At 45.2% G+C, this 21,318-nt stretch overlaps 1 protein-coding gene across 2 annotated transcripts in view; it reads right to left on the minus strand.

Annotated features, from left to right (window-relative positions):
• znrf3 (zinc and ring finger 3) overlaps window positions 1-20,103 on the minus strand; it is a 71,627-nt gene extending 51,524 nt beyond the window's left edge. For both annotated transcript variants that reach the window (XM_073467274.1, XM_073467273.1), the window contains exon 1: window positions 19,724-20,103. In XM_073467274.1, the coding sequence (XP_073323375.1) occupies window positions 19,724-19,954 (231 nt within the window). In that variant the 5' untranslated portion in view covers window positions 19,955-20,103. The remainder of the gene's footprint in view (window positions 1-19,723) is intronic.
• Window positions 20,104-21,318: the final 1,215 nt, after the last annotated feature.

Raw genomic sequence — 21,318 nt, forward strand, 5'->3', positions numbered from 1 at the left:
CATGCTGTCTCTCAAGCTTTCTTCCAGTCCCACAGTGAGGGGGAAAAGAAGAAGAGTTGGCCGAGGTGGAAAGAGTGGCTGGGCAAACAGTGAGGGGTAAGGGCTCAAAGGGGCCTGGTTGCCCGGGTGAGGGGGACCCGCTGCTCCAAAAATGTCCACATCAAGCGTCCGGCTACAGGCCAGGCCCCGCAGAGGTGCGCTCCCAGTGCGCTCGGAGGTCAGTGGCGCGGACAAAAGGGAATGAAACGGCCCTACCCTGGCAGAGCAGCTGGGCTCAGGGTATAGAAGCTTAGGACTTGAGAAGAGGTGTATTCGGGGAGACTGAAGAGTAAGCACAGGATGAAGTATGCTTTCAAATCTCTTAACACAACCAAAACCTCTATTCTATGAATCATCTGTCGAGTTTCTGAAAGGAAGGTGTTGCTTTTTCAAGAAGTATTTTTCCCAAGATTTTAATTGAAGCCTCGATATTCTACAACACAGAAGCTGGATTTAACAGCTTCATGCTATGGCCTTCAGTGTTTGACTACTACAACCAGAGAGAACTGGCAAATCTTGATTTTTTTCCCATCAGTTTGGTATGTCAGATCACTATCAATACTACACATAACCCATAAGCCTCTACCCATCAAAGGCTTCGAAGCGCTCCAACTGCAAGTCATCTAGCACCGTCTGCAGATATTTACTTCCACAATCATGGAGGCTCGACATGACGCCAACGCGGACATCCAGCTCAGTACTTTTTGCAACTGAAGTTACCATAATGATCCAGTCACACCTCCTTCTCAACTGCTTGAAAAACAACATGCACACTCTCAAACCTACACACTCACTGTCCCTCCACACACACACACACACACCAATAAAAGGGGGGTGGGGCTGCAGTGGTGATCGGACAAACACTGTTCTTGGAACTCTGCCGAGCAAGGCTATTGTGCAGGCGCGCGGTAAAGAGACAGAGAGAAAGGTTGGGGAGGGGTGGGGGTGGCGTCGATGTTGCTTCAATGGCTGGCTCCACCAGTGGAGATAAAAGGCATAAAGGTGCTGGGCCAAGTTGAGGCCTGGCTGAGGTGGGGAAAAATGATTCGAAGGGAAGAGGGACTCACAGTGGCAGGTGTTAGCAGGTGAGGCGGGGTCAGGGAAAAGATGTGCGTTCAGATAAGAGGAGTCCAGTTTGTACCAAGATTTGTTCAACCAATTATTAGCAGAGAGTGAGGTAGCCATTTCGATACAAGACATATATACATATATATCTCTACGTTACAACCTATAAATATGTTTTTTTCATTATTTTTTGTTGCGTTCTGTTGAAAGCGAAACTGAATAAACAGTTGACAGTTTGTTATCTGGAGTATCCGAAGTAACGGGGACATTTTAAGTGAACTTTTCTATTCCTGAATAAAGCAGTATAATGCTCTGAGTCATCTTCCATGTGCGTATCCTTTTACCAGTCACCTCGGGGCCACATGGACCGAAGGTCTGGGTGTGGATCCATGTCAGCCAGCCATTCAATCCCTCTCATCTCCAACCCTGTCAACCCACACCACCGCCTGAGGACAGGGTCTGTGGATTTCATACATTCCACCGTGGGAGGGGATACGCTTTAGATTCTCCTACTTAAGTTAAGTTAAAAACATGCAAAATAGCATACTCCAACCAGCATGAAAACAAGTTATTGGGGACAGTGGGCGTGTTAACCACTCTGTAAATATTACCACAACATCAGTGGCAATTACAGGCAGAGAAAGTGTCATAAGCTAGACTGCCATGCCTTCGTCACTCAACCCCTTGCACCTCCCCAGAAATGCATGTCTGTGCCTTGAGCACTTCCCTTTCTGCTGCAGGAGCAAAATAAATAATCTACATGAGGGCAAGGGGAGAGAAAAGTAAACTTAAATTGGTGTGGAAATAAATCCATTACCATATAGCTCCCTATAAAGGCTGATTTGTTCTTTTGATCACCCCAGAGAGTGTTTATGAAGTCACTGTGGGATCAGCCTGGGCCCAGGGGCAAGGCCAGCCACCAGAATTCCTCATCCGAACATTTGTTTAGCAGCAGGCCGAGTGCAGAGCGGTGCACAAACGCAGTATTGTTCCTCCCGTTCTCGCTGGTCGCGCTGCCAGAGGTAGGAGCTGACGGGGCCGGAGAGAGAAAGGGGAAGGAGAGTTGTGGGGTTGGGAATAAGCAGACCCTGGGGATAACCGCCCCTGAAGAGTTAAACATCAAACCCGCTTTACACACAAGCACTTCCTGCCATCAGCGTTACCGAGGCCGCTTTGAAAAGGTAATGGCCAACTTCTAAAGATCAGGTCATTTCACAGTCGAGAGGGCTGTTCCATCGCTGAGTGGTCAGAGCTTTCCCCCCTCCCCTACTCTCCTCTCCTCTCCTCTCCTCTCCTCTCCTCTCTTCGGCACGTTGTGGCTTATAAATTATACAATCAAAGCCAACAAGTTCCTCCCACATCCATGCCTTTGTATGGGGATATTTGGAAGAGATTTATCTGCCCAAGAGTTCATGACTCTAGTGTTATAAACCCCTAGGGATCCATGTTATTTGATTTGTTTTTTATTAGAAACAAGGAACCACTTAGCTGGCTATAACCTCTGGGGCATTTGGCTCCACATCTAAGAGGATTGCAGGTTGCAAGCCCTTTTCTGAAAAGGGACGCCCATGGCAAACACTGCCTCAGGAGACGGAAAAAAAATCTATGCAAAGTTACAGTAATTCAGACGTCACAGGATGTCACAGAAATGCCAACTAGGGCCAACTGCTGGGTGCACAGGAATTTGCAGATTTGGCAAACTACATGACAATAAATTTGAGTGAAGCAGTGTAGTTGAATTCACCATCTCTTTGAGAGCCTCATATTAAAATAATGTGGCTTTGAGCTGATTTATACTGCAGTGTGATTATGTGATTTATTTTTAAAACCCAGTCCGCAGGGGCAGTTACTCTGAGCCTCCACCTCCATGTTTGTATTGAACAGCGAGGCATTTGTTAGACTAGACTTGGTCTCTCTGACAGGCAATACAGGGCCTTTTGAAATGCATAATCGGCGTGATGAAAATATTAAAAGGACAGAGGAGGACGAAGGGTCAGGGAAGGTCTGTCTGTCACTGCTTCAGCCAGAATTAGAAAACGCCTCGCCATGACACCTTGAAGATGAATACCTAATTCTGAGGATCCGAAGATGATGAAGGCTATAAGGGGACGAGTACATATTCAAATAGCCTGGCGAGTCTGGCCTATTTTTGCATATGAAATTCCGCTGCAACTAAGGGTCAGGACCTCGGGGTCCTTAAGGAAAGAATGTGTGACTTAAAATGGGAGACTAAAAGGGCCGCTCGCATCCCCTGGCCTCCCAGCTGGGAGGACAGCATACAGATCAAAGAGGCTCTGTGAATCTTCAAGAGGGGCGACTGGGATAAACTTGGAGGGCATGTGAAGGGTCTGGGAGAGCTCCCGCTCTTCATACATCGCGTGTGGAAGCCCCATCTTCTCCTTGGACCGTTTACAGCTTCTCCTTGTTTCGTTAATAATTCAAAAAAACATGAAAAGACCACAGCTCAGCCTCAGCCATTAGAGTCCCACGGGTGTGCTGCTAGCATGTTAGAGCGTGAGTCACACAGTCCAGTGAGCAGTGTGTTTACCTCACGTTTGTCTTGGCCAGCTGTGCGGTGCTGTATTAGAGCAAAACGAGGGATGATGAAACCTCTTGTGACAGCCGTGGCAGCTCCTTCTCTTCCGAAACGCCCTCCTGTGCTTAACTAGGTGACTCGGAGGCAGTGTGAGCACACCGTCTCAGCACCAAACCAGCTAACAGTCAGGAATCAAACCGTTCTTGTCACAGTTTATGATCTCTCTGTCAATTTCTAAAATCTGTGCTGAATAAAAGCAAAGATTCTTCAATGAATTGAAGACCACAGAAAGTTGCTCAGTCAAATGCACTCATAGTTAAAGCCATCTATGTGTGTCTATAAAGGCACTGATGACTGAAGACTTTTCATGGTGTGGTAATTACTTTTTTGCTGCAGGTTTTTCTTTAATATCATGGATGTGACATTTAGCTCATGTAAAAGCAACAAACCACATAAAAACATGATAAATAATGTTTTACAGCAACCCATATGAGCACTGAGAAATTCAAAACCGCAAAAAAATCAAACATCTGTGATCCAATTATCCCACTAACCCTATAGCCATGTCCAAACACCCAAACACAGGTGGGGGATGTAGTTGCCGCTGCGGGCCCTTGGCTCCCAGCTAAACCTGTGTGCGTAAGTGTACATGGCATGTCACAATAACAAAGCCTGGTCATAGGCAGAGAACAGAGTGTCTTTTGTCGGGAGAACCAGGACGACCAGCATCCCCTGTCGGGCTCCTGCCCCTATGAGAGAGCTGAAGTCTCCCGACCTCCAGCACCTAGTCTGCCAGCCAGCCAGCCAGGGCCCAGCCCGGAGAAGCCTGTCATCACTACCACAGAGGCCTCTATTCATCCCCGCAAAGACAAAGCCAAAAGTGTACAGCAGCCATCCAAGGCATCCCAAGCATCCAGATATCCACCAGCGATATCATTTTAGGCTTTTGTGACCCTGTGCTTTGGTTTACTCGCCGATCTCTCCCCACCGTCCCGCTCTTCGTTTGCTTCACTTTGAGGATCTGTGCCATTTTGTGGTGCAAGAATTTTACATGCAGTTCACATGCATGGAGCAAGATTTTACACATCTGCTTTACACCAGGTGTCAGGCTTTGGTCATTATTTGGTGCAGATGCCGTGATTTTTACCTGTCTTGCAGCAATAACAAACAGGACACAGCGAGCTGCATAGAACCAAGACTATGCAACACGACTAGAGCCCAACCAGTTTAGCAGCTGACATTGGCTTATCACAGATATATCAGTATTTTTTGTTGGAATCGCTCCCAGAAATCCAGTATGGTTCGGGCTAAACAGAACATTAAAATATTCAGCATAAAGTGCTGCAGCAGCTCATGACTCAAAATGAATAGCGTAAGCACTGCTGGCCAGCTTGGCTGATCAGGTGAAGAGAAGATTACGAGCTAACAAAGCCTGAGCTTCATCAAAAACATATCCAAAGATGTTTGACAAGAGAACCACTTCTATGACTTTTGTGTCACGAAAAACTAAAAAAGGCAGGTGTTTAAATGACAGCAGGGCTCACACATTGTTCGGAGTTCACATTGCACGTTCCCATGTCAGACCCTTCCGGTCTGGCCCTCCTCTGGCCACACTGGGCCCCTGAACCCGGTGGTGAAATCTCCACCTGCTGATAGCATCAGCTGCCCCACCGCCCCTTCTCTCGGGCATGTGTGGCGGCCACTGATAAAAGAACTGTAGATAAGAGGAAACACAAGCTGTGATGAGGAACACATTGCCGCCAGGAGAACAGAACAGAACATGAGCCCAGTGGAAGGGAACGAGAAGGAGGAGACGAGAGAGGAAGCGGTGAGAGAAGAGAATGAGAAAGAATCTGAAAATGATTAAAGGAGAACGCTGGGTGGAAGAGAAAAACGTAAGCTGTTGTGTATCCCCAGGCTAAAAAAGAGAGCGAGAGAGGAGGTTCTGTCAAAAAAAACTGAACAATCCTAAATATGAACAGCCAAAGAGTTAAAGGGCTATACAATATATGTCGAAACCCAATCAGCAATCAAATCGGATCAAATTCGCAGATGATTAACCATAAATAGGGCATGAGAAAGAGTTCTAGCAAGATTATTACTGTACAATAACATTGCTGTTATCTGTAGAAAGCACTTGTGTATTTTACATTTCGTGCAGAAAAAAGTTCCAGAAGACACAAACCCATCCTCTGCTGTTTACAGTCCAGTTCTCTGGAAAACAAGAATGAATGTAAATAAATCTGAGCTGTTGACACAGGGCTGAGAGTGGAGGGGACAGGTGCCACGATGACACCGGCGACCTCCAGGGGATGTATGCATCCCATAGCGGTGTCCCCTTTCAAGATGGACACCGGAGGGGACAAACCAGTTGGTCCACCCAGGGGTGTGAGCGCAGCAGCAGGTCACTCTGATGCAGCCAGGGAAACACCAGTGACTTAGGCGACACTTAGCATGCATTGTTTGGGGATTTTAGGCATATAGTCGCATTTCTGTCCCTCCCATGCCTGAAGACAATAGTTCAGTCTCAAGCGGAGGTATAAAAAAAAAATTCTGGCGCTCTCTTAGGTCTTCCTTATTTCTCATAATCTCTTGGAAAGAACTGCTCCCTTTAAAGATTTCAAATCTGCTGTGCTTACTGGAAGTCATGCTAGATCCAAGCAGCACTGGCATGCTTTAAATGTAAACTAATATTTATATATATATATATATATATATATATATATATATATATATATATATATATATATATATATATATATATATATATCTCTCAAAAGAATCTATTAGCCTGCATTTGACCAAGTACGCCCTGCTCCTGGCTAGGCTCCCTCCCATTGGCGCGGAGTCAACGTAAAGTGTCCCGCTAATCCAACAGTTGTCTGACTACACTGAAAGTCACCTCTGATCCAGCTCTAGCACTCGCGTCAGGAATCCACAGGCTCTTTGCATACCGAGCGGCCGGATATCCTCTAGTTAAAGAGGACCCTCTAAGCCAGGGCCATGTGTTGGTCGACTGGGGAGGGTGACAAGGGGGTAGGGGTGGTTTTTTTTGGGGTGGTGGCAGGGATGTGCAGGCAGTGCTTAAAAGGCCTTTAGCGTGACATCAGCATCACTTTGAGCTAGCACAAAGCGGTGTAGTGAGAGCGCGCTGTTCATGTTCCATAGAAACCAATCCATTTTCCTGCAGATCCTCGGCGCTGTGCACCACGCCGGCTAAAAGTGCAGTTGCTCCTGCTCCGAGTCCGCGGATCTGTGCATCTGTGAATGGCTTTTGTGTTGCTGCCGGGGCAGAACAAAGTGAGTTCAGGTTACTGCACTCCTCCCGTTATTGGCCCACATTGTCTCTAATTATTCTAGCAAACATTGACACAGCATGTGTGGTCTCACATTTATACCCCCTCCCCCTCCCATGCTTAGCAGAGTGAGAGAAGACAGGGAGAGAGAAAGAGGGCAGAAAGAACTGATGAAAGGGAGGGAAGGAATGATCTGACAAAGAAATGTACTTGCATTCACTGCTTTGTGCTTCATTATGATGCAATTATAAGGGAAATTGCTTTAAGGTGTGCTGCAATGCTTTGTTTTCTTGTTTGTGAAGAGAACACTGTGTATACCCGGGGGTTTTCCTCACCTGTCTCCCATGCCACCTCAACTCCTCAGAGAACAAAATGCACCATGCCAACTCGAGCTTTTAATACACGAGCAGCCAGGATCAACCAACACGGGGTAAGAGTGCAAAACGGCAGAGTTTTCAAGGATGCAATAACCGAAAACAGAAAACAGCCACAGCTTTAAAGCACAATCCCACACTCTAATTTGAATTCTGAAGCTTTCCCGTTGCCCGGGCGCTTCTAACTCCAGCTTTTGCAAAACAATAATTATGACGAATGTATGCATCAGTAGCTTACCAAATCCTCTGTCCGTGAGCTTAGCTAGAGGCAATGCTGCAGAAAAGCTGACCCAAATATGCTACATGTGGTTGCCAATAGGAAATGGCTTAAAGCTGGGCACAAGGATGGTCTGGTGTAAAATCAAATCACCAAATTTTAGAAGTGGTCTGAAGAGGCGCGCTTACTTACTGTAAAATTGGCCCTGACCTGTTGTTAGCGTTTAGTAGCAGTGCTATAGAAGAGCTCAGTGGAGTGTGAAGCCATTACTGTGAAATTCACATAAAAGCCTTCCTGAGCAGATCTATTGCAGATTTTTACTGGAAGCCATTTGAGTAAATGGACTGACTCATTTTTCAGTTTCCTGAAGATGGGTTTTGATTAGGAGTGGATTCAGACTTTTTAAATTTTACACCGCTCCTCTGAGATTTGATACAATCATCATGTTTTGTCGGATCAGATTGGAAGTATTGATATGCTGAAAGTACCACTGTACCTTAACGGAAAAATGTGCCCGACACTTAAGACTACCGTCCTGTCCTGCAATGTCTGTTGATGAAGTTTGAGTTTCTGGATGCTAGTTTATCTGCTCTACAATGGTAACTGTGAATGCTTCTGCTGACATCCAGTCCAAACCAACTGACACCTACCAGCATTCAAAAGCTCATCAACACGCTTTATCTTCCTAAAAAAAAAAACACACACACACACAAAAAACTCCACAATATAAATATGACAATTTGAGGTATTGTGGTGGGGGAGTCAGAACTGCATCTTGTTTCCAGTCTTTATGCTAAGCTAAGCTAAACTAAGCTAAGAGTCTCCTGGCTGTAGCTTCATATTTACAGATATGACAGATATGGGAGTGGTATCAGTCTTCTCATTGAACATTTGGCAACAAAGCAAATTAGAGTATTTCTCAAAATTCTTATCTATTCCTTGAAGTAAATTTAGATTTGAGCTCCATCTTGTACATAAAATAAAATCCACAATATACAAATTTCGGATCCTCCTGCATCTGTTATAAGACAGATCTTCTAACCGACTGGTGAGGCCGCTGTCCAAATCTCAAGAGCCACATCTCTGGGATGTGTTTACTTCGAAATGCCTGCGGGATGCATGTCACCCCAGGGGTGACAATTTGACTTTGTCACATGCCTGTGGGATGCAGATGGAATAGCAAAGGGCTGTATTGGCCCGTCTTTTTCCGTCATTCCCATCTTCTCCCACTCGATCTGTCCTATCACTCAAAACAGCATTCTGAGAAACTAGATTCCTTGACATGTCCGAGGACAAGTTATCATTAGTGAGCCAAGTGTGTTTGGACAAACTGCACACACACTGTCAAGCAGAGAATAGCCGAGATCTGCTCGGCGCCTCTTTTAAAATTGCTACGAAAAAATGAAAAGTGCAGCTTTTACAGTAACATATGACAGCGGGATGAATCTAGATCAATCAAGGAGAGGGGGTGAGATTGAGAAAGTGCAGTGACACGAATAACGACGTGCTCCATCTCACTACACAAAAAACAATTTGATCAGTCCCTCCAATTCACCCCTCATATTAGTGACCTGTGATTTAAAGTTTTGTACGCCAAGAAAAAAAAAAAAAACTTGATTTTTTTTTTTCCTGACAGCAACATGCAGGGGCAATGAGGGGTGAACAGATGGGTTGCAAGGAGACTGAAATGGACACAGCTGGCCAGGAGTAATTGTCCTGACCTTTTCATACACACTCAGGTTCATGTTGAGCCGGGGGGGAGTTTGGAAGGTGGGGGTGGGCGGGGTACCAGGACAGCAATAGTGAGCGTACAATTTGCATGACGGAAAATGTCACATCCATTTGCCCAATGGTACTTCAAGATATTGTCTGGACGTCTCTCCTCCATTGGCACCTTTCTATCTCATTCATCGAAGATGTTGATAAATCAAAATACCATTGTTCTTTCTGCAGATACTCCATACATTTTGAGTCATTTATAGTATCTGCAAAACTTAATCCAATATCACATTTCCCTTTTATTGTATAACATGATGTAAACATGTCCACATTAACATCTAAAAGGAAAATCTAACATCGATGCTCTAATGGTCCTTCATTTACAAATTACATTATGAATCACCCTTCCTTCAGTACTTTTACATGCTCTTTTGTACAATATCCCACAGTGTTTTGTGGCTGGAAGGCCTGTACATCCTTTCTTCACCCACAGCATGAAGTTCAATTGCAGTTCTGACATAACAGCAGCACTTGATGGCGCAATGCACCTGCAAACTGACACTGAAATAGAGGCAACACGATTGTTAACTCACAGAGGACCTGCCTGCTTATTTCACTGATATACAGCATGAGTGTGGATGAGATTAGCCTATATGACGATTTATTTTGGTCACAATGCTCTGTAAATCATCTTCTGATGATGCTCTGCCGCAGGAGCAGGTTCCAGTGTTTTAACGGCGTAACTGAGCGGTTTAACAGCTGCCGTACTCGAAGCACATCTGGTTGGAAGGAAATTCAGAACTGCAGATGAAATTGACTAAACTTTCCAATTTCAATCAATTACGTGGATTAATGATGAATTGAAACAAATCAAATTAATGCCAACAATCTGTAGAATGTTGCTTGTACAGTCATGGACATAGTGCTGATGCCATTGGATCATAAAAGGGGCAATATGTAAGAATTGTCATTGAAAAAGATCAACAGTCATTCTGATATCTATGTGTATTGGGTTGCAAATATATCTATTTAAGTTAGCGTGCTAACCAGCTAGCTTCCTGCGCTAGCTGTTAAAACACTAACACTCTGGTCACCAAGCTCCCAGTCCAAAATGCTAGCTGCACGGCTAACTGAACTAACGAGCTAAGGGCAGCTTCAGTTAGCAGTAGTTAGCGGTAATCTGGTGATATGCTTCCCCTCTATTTGAGTATGAATTTGACAGCTAAGTCTTACATATTGCACCTTTAATTGATTAGTTGTCAAAAAGGGTCACAACTTCTTCTGATGTCTTTAATTGCTAAAGTGTTAATTAATCAAGCAGAAATGACAATGAGGACAGAATCCGCTTGTTGTAAATGTAAATATCTTTGGATTTCATCATTAAATTCAGTATTCAGTAATTCAAGTGTAGCAATTAGATGGGTGCTCCCGTGAGAGTCGTGAATTGCTAAACTGCACAGACTCGAAGCGCAGAGATTTTTTCTTTACAACCACCAACAAAGCCTTTGTGCAGCAATCCGAGTCTGACCCAGGATGCAGAAGTTAAAAGGCTGACCTCCTTATGAACTCCAAATAAATAAAAGTGCAGCTGTTTACTGCTAATTTAACATCAAAGGCGCATACAATCACAAAACAAGGGCGAGGAGATGAGAGCTTCACTCAGAGGCATGCAAATAACCTTTGGCAAACCAGTCAACAACAGTGAATTACTGCCGTGTGCTCTCGACGAGAGAGATACTTTCCTGCGGCGTGTGCTTCTAAACTGTCATGGGAGCTGTCAATGAGTTATCAGCCAGATGATCGTGGGGACATTTTGAAAGAATCTGTGGCCATGCTTGGTTTAACACACATTACAAGGGAAGCGCATGTGCACACTCTTCAACTCACACACACACACACACACACACACACACACACACACACACACACACACACACACACACACACACACACACACACACACACACACACACACACACACACACACACACACACACAGGCGCTGTATAAACTTTACAAAGAACAGAGTCTACTCTGTTCCACCTGTTGTGTACTTTAGAAACGCCCAGTGGATTAACCTATCTGCTCAAATCAGATAAAAACTCTTTTCCCGTTCCAAGTCCTCCATCAAAAATGTAAATACAACTTTTTGCAGCGGGATCCTTACATTAGCATTGCGTCAGGAAGTGACCTAACACCTTCTCTTGCAAGGTGTTCCGAACTTTCTAGTTTCAACCTAACACAAAGTATTTTTCTCACCGTGCTTGTGCAAGGGAACACCTCCACCTTTATTTGTATGGGAGCGGATTTAGCTCGAAGGCCTGCAATTACATCATCATTCAGTTTTGCAGCGCCGCATATCAGGGCCGGCATTACTCAGAGAGGCCTTTGAAGAGTTTGGCCCAGCCCTCGCGCTCTCTCTTCTTCCCTCCTCCCCTCCACCACCACCCCCTTCAGCACTGCCTTTGATGTTAGCGCGTGGAGCTGCGCCGAGCGTCGCGGCCTCCCAGGCCTCCCCGCCTCGCCTGATCCTATCTGCTCAGGCGGCACATTCATGTGGTTTACACCCGCAGCACGACTCCCAGCAGCTATTCACCCAGCCCTGCAGGCCCCTCCCTGATCAGGGTCCAGGGGCTGGACAGGGACGCAGCATGGCCTGAGCTGCCGACGGGGGTCAAGGGGAAGGACAGGAGGAGTTATGGAGGCTTTATCAAAGCCCGAGGCTGTACCATAGAGCTTTTATTGGCATGTTAGTGAAGGTACTGTATTTGTAGAAAGGAAAAGTTACACCTGACTCTTAGGGACTGAATGCACTGGCAAATGTCTTTTTCTTACAGCTACAGAAGCACAGACTGCTCTTAGCTTTAGGCGCACCTGCACTGCACAATAAAAGCTATCCTTCAAAAATATATATTTAACTTTGAGAGGAGTCTTTTGGCAAAAAACAAAGCAAACCAAAAATAGAAAACCCTGTGTCCTCAACATCTTCAGCATACCCATGATACAGGGACGACATAAAAAGAAAGCCAATTTTTCATTTGAGAAATCTAGGGCGCATCTTTAGCAGCAGGAAGAGGAGGAGGAGGTGGGAAGATGTGGCGATACATCTTCACTGCGGCGCTTGAAGACATGCAGCACTCCACCAGACAAAAAAAAAAAATATATATGTGGAGATAACCCAGCTTGTTCTCATCTGACCAAGCAAGCCCAATCCATCATACCTCTGGCCCCATTGTGTTAGAGCCTGGATCTTCCTCATTACTGGAACAACTACCTACACACAATCACACACAAGCCGCCTCTAGAAAGCATTGTAGGATGAGAGGGATACAGCAGAGGTGAACATGATGGAGTCGGCGCCTCCACCTGAAACGGATTTGTCCCCATCTGGCACCCCTATAAATGACCTTTGCCACGGCTGTGTTGGAATCCATTAAAGGAAACAAAAGGAGGGGAAATGAAAAATGGCAGGGTTTCTGACAGAGGGCCTGTCAGGAGAACCCCTCACAACATTAATATGATGCATTAGACCGAGGGTGATCATGTGCGCAAAACCAGTAATGGCTTCCCGGAATAATAACCAGTGAAATTGCTTCTAGGGCTAAAACATTAGTATGAATCAAAATGACAGAAGGAAGGACTTTCTTACATCAAAAGTAACATTATGTTTTTAGGCATGTGAGGCTGATTCTTATGTAATGATGTACACAAAGGAAAGAACTTTGAACCCTGTCTTCTTGAACTTGGGTGAGTGGGACATATCTTTGATAAGACCTCTCCTTTCATGAAAACAATTGCGAGTAGTAGGAGAACAGAGGGCACAAGGATCCAAGTATGGTGAGAGGTAGGAGGAGAAGGAAGCAGATGGAGTGTAGTGGTCAGAATGAAAAGGACTCCCTGCGCAGCTACCTTCCTAGTCTATTGGCGAAAAAAGTACAACAAAAGGAGAGGCTGGCGTTGTGGCCTTCCACGGTTAGTCAGCACATTCCTGGCCGACAACAAAGCATGCCTCTGCCTGGATGAGCCACTGTGAGCATTGTCATTTCATAACCCTCGACCCCTTAGCCTTTGTTTTGCAGACCCTCTGTGTCAGTGGATAAAAATATGGGCTGAGGGGATGGACTGGGCCTTTCAGCGCCGTTTCATCAAACGCAGTCGGACACACCAGGGGCTAGTCAAAAGCAAAAAACAAAAACAAAAATCCACTCCGGACTCTTTTTCATCTTTGACTCATTACAAATGTGTTTCAAAAATAACCCGACTGAAGACAGGTGGTATGAAAAGTCACTTTTTCACCTGAGAAAGTATGGCAGTCTGTTGTGGTGCACTTCCCAGCACCCTTCATAGAAAAAAATAATAAAATCACACCCTTGGGGCGAAGCTGAATTAACATTTCCTCATCATTGGAGTGTAAAACAGAGGACAAACACGAGACGTTCCTACAAATGAACTCAGACACATGATCAATAGCAGATCAGACGAGAGGGACACGGGGGAATAGGGTTCCCCTGGGAGAGGCCTGGATGCTGGAGAGACATCAGTAGCGAGCACCAGCGCTGACTGCTAATCTCTCTTGGAGTGGAACATCAAAGATCGGCTCAGCCACTCAGCCCAGTGGAAACTAACATAGCTACTGGGGCCACCAGTACCAACATGCGCTTGTTCCAGGTGGAGTTGTGCAGTGAGTGGGAATGAGGAGCTCAGAGAGAGAGACAGAGGAGGAGACAGAGGAAAAGAGACATGCGCAGGAGAGGAAAACACGGGTTGCTGGTTTGGGAGTAAGTGTGGCCAATTAAAAGAGGGTTGGACACATACCAGGCGATCCAACAGGTTTTAAGATTGAGACACCTGAATGATCACTGCAGGCAGTCAGTGCTCGCAGTTTAAATCCTAAAAATAGATTTTCAAGTGTTTTCCTTCTCAGGATTCTGCATATTTACTGCAAGACTGTGATATCCGACTAATTGGTCAATTTACGTCAGTTAATTTTATGATCATTTCATGTAATTAGGCAAGAAAAAAACTCCAGATGTTGGCTGGTTCCTGCTTCTCAAAAGCAAGTATTTGCACATATCAGCTCTTCAGACAAATGAAGCAATTCGAAGATGTCACCTTAGATTCTGGGCGTACGAAATAACCCATCATCAATTTTTTGACTATTTCTAAGCTTTATCATTAACTGAAGGAATTTCTGGGGCGTTTTGTGCCTTCATTAGCGAGATGACAGCAACACTACAAGAAACAAGAGAGGGATGTTGCGGCTCATGGTCGGAGTCCACCAGGGCACTTCAATAGTATTGATTAGTCCACGCTTGTTGAGAAATAGGTGCAACACTCAATTGAAGTCATTCACATTCAATAGAGGATGCATGACAAATTTTGGCTGCATCAAAAAGAGCAGACTGGTGGTGGGGGGTGAGAGTGTGTGTGTGGGAGGGGGGTGTTAAGCAAGAGAAAGAGAAAAACAGTTTAGTCTGTTCTATTCCGAAAAGGGGAGAAACGCAGCCTCAAATTACTTTGGCTGGGACATGAAAGTGAAATAGGGTGGCGGTTAAGAGACGATAGCACTTAAAATACAGCTGCGACCGCCAAGCCAATAAATGGAAAAAAGTAGGGAGCAGCACTTTTAACCTTTTAAACCAGCGTTTGTGTACTGCTACTGTTGCTTTGGCGCTGGGAGTGGCCCGGTCCCTGGCACCTCCCGTCTGGGACCGGCCCATTATGGCCTCTTGGGGTTTCCAGCCTGTGGTGAGAAAGCGCGCTGGATGCCTTAAACCACTAAAGCTCTCATTATAGTCTAAATGCAGCGCGACACAACTCTTGCCAGCTCCAAGGTAGGAGCTCCAGTATTTAAGCTCATCGTTGTCTTAGCTCAAAACCGCCACTTTCCCCCTGCACATCCAGTCAGAAAAAACTGCCACTTTCAAAGAACCACATCATGAAGTCTCCCAGCTATAGTTCCTGGCACTTCATGTGCATGGAGATGAAGTTCAAAGGTGAAACAGCTCATGGGTGTTGGGAAACTATAGCCTCTTCTTCCTGACGCTGGATTCAGGGGATGTCCCTGTCTCAGTGTCCCTTCTGAGAGGAAGTAGGCAAAAGCCACATCAATTCCTCCGGTTCTGGCCGACGACACTGCGAGTTCCATCTGGTCCTCTCGGTGCCCCTGCCACGTCCCTGCCTCGGCTCCTCACTCACATGCTGACAGCACGGGCCCGGCTGGAAATCAGAGGCAGATGTGCGCTCATGCAGTGCATCGCAGCACATCTCGCAACAGGAAAGACGATTTGGCGTCAGGGAGACAATAGTGAATGATGAGCAGCAGATGGTGTTTCCCTTCTCATCAAACGCGTTCTAGTCGGGAAAGCTGTGCGTGCGCTGTCAACAATGAAGTGAATGTGAAAAACATGGTGGCCAGCAAGTCAGACTGAGCATCCTGCATTGCAAGGCCATTCCAGAAATTAGATTACATCAGCATCAGCCGGCTTTATCAACCCCTGCCAGACTAGGTGTCACCTCGGGGACTCAACTGGGGGATGATGTGGTCATGCCACCTGTGCCCATCTTAATGGACTCAAAACAAAACTGTTGCTAGTAAGTGGAACGGTGACACAAGACGATCTGAACTTCTACAGGGCTGCAGGGTGCAAATGTTTTGGTCGCACATGACCCATAAATCATAAAAGTGCACCCAACCATTTTGGATTGGTCGCAGCAGTATGCTGAAATTTAGCAGTTTATTACAATTACAATTATTGATAACAGTTTACGTTATTGCAATTTCTTGTTGCATGCAATTTAAAAAAGTTCATTTTTTGAGTCTCATTCCCAACTCATCAAATACTGACGCTTTGGGATTGTAGGTAGGGTCAGCCAGCATCCCTGTGCATCAGTATTTGACAAGGAAATTAAGAACAACATGTATTTGCAACTTAACATTTTGTGTTAAGAAATTAAATTAAAATGTGCTACTGGGTGCACCTTAATTATGTACGGGTGCAAAACTTAGGTGCACCAGTGCACCCAATGTGAAAAGTTGGTCTGGAGCTCTGTTCTAAGAAGACAAGGCACTGAGTGGTCCAAGTCCTCTCAATCAGTGTTTCTCATCATAATCAATTTCTCTGGGCCCAAAGCGCTGCTAGGTTTTCATCTTACCAGGCCATTTTCATTGTAGCAGTCTAATCAGGAAGTATCTAAATCTGGAACAAGAGGGGAATACAATTAACTACCTGGCAGGGTGGACAACCTCACAGCAGTGTTGTAGCCAAGAATCAGGGTTAAGAGCCACCGCTGTAGTCTTAAAGTCATCTTAGGGAAATGTCTGTTGACACATACATAGTCTCATGTCTTGACAGAATGATTTAAGGATACATGGATTATGTTGCTATTACAGAGTTGAAGTGTAGCAATCAGGGAACTGGCATGAGAAGCCTGGGGTTTGGCACTGTGGCCAGATCTGCATCGTCATGTTTCCCCCCTCAGTGTAGAGCGAGAAGCAAATTAACTTAATTTATTATTTTTGGCCCTGGCAGCATTTGCCACTTTTCGCACTCTTCAGGCAGAGCTGAGCGGGTGTTAGCTTTAGGGAGTTGGGAGTGCATGAGCGGTGATCGTGGTTGGGTTTTTGCTCAGGAAAGTTGCCAAGTCCCCCCTTTCCCCTGTATTTGAACCCATACCTGCTGTGGTCTGGCCATCAGTGAACACACACAAGGTAGCGCAAACCCCTCTGGGCTCTGTTCAAACAGCAGAGGAGTGGACGGGAAGGCCCCATCAACCTCAGGCAGACCAAATCAAGCGCTCTATTTCACAGAACACAGGACAGCTCAAACATTAAAAGCAAAAAGTAGACAAGAGCGAAGGCTGCAGAGGTCACTGCGGACAACTCAATGCACAACCTAAATATTTGTCTTCACCCCAATTCTAGTGTAAGGCTATATCTGTTACAACACCGCAGCAATTTACCAACACGTTGCTGCAATGTTATTTCACAAGTATAGAATGTGCAAGTGCAGAATTTGATACCACGTTAAAATTATACTCTTCCGGTTGTATGGCTGTCATCCATTGTCACGTTCGACTTTCGTAAATCTTTGGTGGAATATATGCTGTAAGAAATTCAAGACTGCGCCAAGCTGGACAGACTGCCCCTCATTATAGCCTGACAAAATATAAGCTGCCTCTAAGTGGTCAGAAGCTATGTTAGCAAAGAAAGCAAACCTAAATAGATGTGGTTAGCAATGTAAAGCTGAGGTCCGACGTTTCAGTGTGGTTACCGAGTGGCGCCAAATGGCCATCACTGTGTATAAACGGGCCATTTTTATGCTGAGTATCCCCTACTTTGATCCCCACATATCATCTTTCTTTCAAAGTTTTTTTGAGGAAAACAAAAATGCATACATGCACTGAAAAGATGCTGTTGTGTAGCCGATACAGACATTGGTGCAGAGTGGCAAGGGATGGAGGGAGGGTGGATGTTACTTGATGTGTTGATGCAGTGCGAGCGCACAATAACAGGAAGACAAATGTGCAAATGAATCGCTGTCTTAAGTCTGAGGGTTTTCATGCGATGCAGCCGATCTGTACACACTAGACGCAACATGGTGAACTTGATTAAACTCAAATGTGTATTTGCTGCATTTGAACACACCCCCCGCCACTCAACCATCTCTGCCTCCCTCTTCCTGATGCTGCATTGAAACCTGGCCTCCCACCACAGACCAATGATCTCATGGAGCTCAACAGTTCCTTCAGTCTGATGTCACACTTCAGCAGCTACCGGCGTTTACCGCGATAAATTAAAACAAAAACTCAAACATCACCTCCGCTGTGCATTGTTCGTGCTGTGACGCTGTGGCTTTCATCTCCCGGCGATCTGATGTTTAACTTAACATCAGAAAAAACCTTCAGAATGAAGCAATATTCAAACCATCACAATGGACTGGACTCGACCCAACCAACCACACCACCACAAACTAACTTAAAAGGGACACTATGTAGTTCTGGACAATAATTCCCACTCAGAAACTTAACATTTGCAGTAAAATACGAACTCAGAAATATCAATTTTTCCCATGAGTGAATAATAAGATAAAGAGAACACTGCTTGAAGCTAGAAAGGTGGCAGGGTCCGCCAAATATAAACAAAGTAAAATGGTATAAAAATTCCTTTAAGGTCGTCTTGTTTATTCGGTTTATTTAGGCGTTAAATTGAATCAGCGAAGAGTCCAAAACTACACAGTGCACCTCTAATGTGCATTACACTTAGTTTGGATTCCAGAGATGCCTCCGAATCAAACTTCACAGACCATAAAGCAACTGCATCACATTCGAGTGGCTTCCAATCATTCACAAGGAGCTTGGAAGAGCTGTTGGCCCCCTCCATCATGCACGCCAACAACACAGGGGATGTTAAAAATGAAGCCAGAAACAATACATCTTTTGGCGCATGACTGGACCGCAAACTCTTAACTAACAAGTAGATGAAGCAAGGATGATAAGTCTTCAAATGGACACTTGGCTTTCGGAGGAGGGCTTCATACTTTAGTGAATTCCACTCGATCAAAGTTGGATGGTTGATCCAAACATAACCAGCTGCAGCCAAGTGCACTTGGGAAATAAGCTGTGTGAACATGAAGGCTTCTTCTGTGATTACTCAAGTCTTCTTAGTGTTTTCCCAAAAAAAAGCCTTAAAATAGTCACAAGTGTGGCCAGACCCAAAAGAAACAAAAAAAGAAAAACATGCGTTGATGACGGCGACATAGTAACAGAGTAACAGAGGCTACAGGCGGCGGGACGTGCGGGTTTTAGTTTACGCGTCGGTCCGGCCAATAAAAACAAACATATTCCACTATTTACACTCACTTTTCGCGCTTAGGAGCGGACATGTGAGCACAAAACACACAGCTGAGACAGAAAAGCGGTCAGCACAGAGCACAGACAGCCCCCTCGTAGCCTTGCTGCTCTTGTGAAATGCCTAAAAAAAAAACCTGCTCGGTGAAAGTTTGCAAACTTTTTTCTTTTTTTTTCTTTTTTTAGTGGAACCGGTGGAGAGATTTTGCAACTTTAGGAGGAACACGGTGACCAAACGTGTTGGGGGGGAGAGGAGGAGCAGGAGGAGAGGGTGGTGAAGGGGTGGCGAGGGGGCAAATTCACTGCGAGTGGAGCTCCAGACATCAACAAAATAACCTGCAAGAGCATGTTTTCTCTGTGAATGAATTCCACAAGATAGGAGCCATCTTGTGACCGCATATGCTCGCAAGCTTTCAGTACCATCCTCACGCTGCCTGCACACACACACACACACACACATACATACACACACACCATATACAACTCATGTCAACCCCTTCTCCAGCCCCCTGTGGAAAAAGTTTTAAGAAGGGCAGCTTGGTAAAATTACACCCCGCGCCCCCGGTAGTGCTGCTCGGCGCCGCTGCCGCTTGTCACGGGGAAGGAAAAAGAGACACTTTACACGTACTTGAACGATCTCCCCCTCCGCGCTGATAGTGGCTCCTGCTTTGGAGAACCGTCCTTGCAAGCCAGTCGTGTAAGTAGTATAATCTCCATTGGGACTGGACTCGAACAGAACCACTTCCACAAAGGCGGTATCCTTGGCGAAAACGGTACCAAGAGAAGCGGCAACCGCGAGGATCACCAGGACCACCGTGTCGGGTACACGATCTGAGCCTCTCCGTGGTAAAATCATCATCTTGCCGGCTGGATCTGCGCCGATCGGGACATAATTTCACACGGATTAATTGATCGGGTGAAGGTAATTGAAATCAGGTCTGCGATCGGGCGATGCGTCAAAACAAAAAAAGAGTCAGAATCGTGCAATAAAAGCTGAGCCTGGGCTGAAGCGTGTTTATTTCACCACTGCAAGCCTTGTCAATTACACTGCCTGCAAACGCTCTCTCTCTCTCTCTCTCTCTCTCTCTCCCTCCCTCTCTCTCCCTCTTTCTTTCTCACCCCCTCCTCCTCCTCCTCCTCCTCCTCCCCCCTCTACAAAGCGGATCTACTTTGATCTCCAAACACGTGATTTTTCTTTTTTTTTTTTTTTTTTTTTAGTTTTTTTTCTCTCTCTCTCCCAAAAGGGTTATATCCCCACCCACCAATCTTTCTGACCCTCTCCTCTGCACTCCCCTCTCTGAAGTGCCAGCACTCAGTTAAGGAGGCACCGCGGACTAGTGCGCCGCTCAGGAGACAAAAAAAAAAAAAAGGGGGGGGGGGGGGGGGGGACACTTATTGTTTGGGGCAATGTGGATGTTAGGCGGTAAAGTTTGAGTTAATTCAGTTTAAGTTGTGCAGGAGGCATGTTTTCAGTCACAGTTGCGATCCCGAGCCGCCCAGTGGCGTTTTTTCCCTGAGTTTGACACGTTTTTGTGTGTGTGTGTGTGTGTTTTTTTTTTTTTGGCTGTCGTACCACCTTAAAACAAACACTACCCTCCTCGGGACGCTGCATGATTTAAACCGGGCTAATTTTTCAATCTGATTCAGATTTGATCACCTTCAGGTTAACATATAGTAACAGTTTGCTTGAGATTGACACCTGAGATGTATTTTGTTTTTATGTTTTTTGTTTTGTTTCTTTGTTTGTTGTTGGAACAGTTTTCCAATGAGAAAATACTATTCAATATTCAACTTACATTGTCTTGAACGTACAGATGATGTTTTCGCGCTTCTTGAAATAATTTCAGCATTATGCTCAGTTTTTTTTTCTACACAGGCACAAACCATTGACTTACATTCATTAGGCTGTTACAATTTAAAGGTGCACGATGTAGTTTTGGGGAAAACATTTTAATCAGAAGAGGAAAAAGATCTTCATTGAATGTTTTTTTTTAAAAATGGCTAAACTAACTGTCTTAATATTCACGACTGAATAAACCTTAAAGGAAAATTATTTTTGGCGGACCCCGCCACCTTTCTAGCTTCAAACAGTGTTCTGGGGACCCAATTTTTTCCTCTGAGAACTGCTTGTTTATTCAGTTATAGGAAAAAAATAAATATCTCTGAGTTTGTGTTATTACCTTGTTTATATTGTCAAAATTCAGAGTTTGAATTTCTTCTCCA

Source organism: Pagrus major, chromosome 5 (assembly GCF_040436345.1).
Source record: "Pagrus major chromosome 5, Pma_NU_1.0".
Lineage (NCBI taxonomy): Eukaryota > Metazoa > Chordata > Actinopteri > Spariformes > Sparidae > Pagrus > Pagrus major.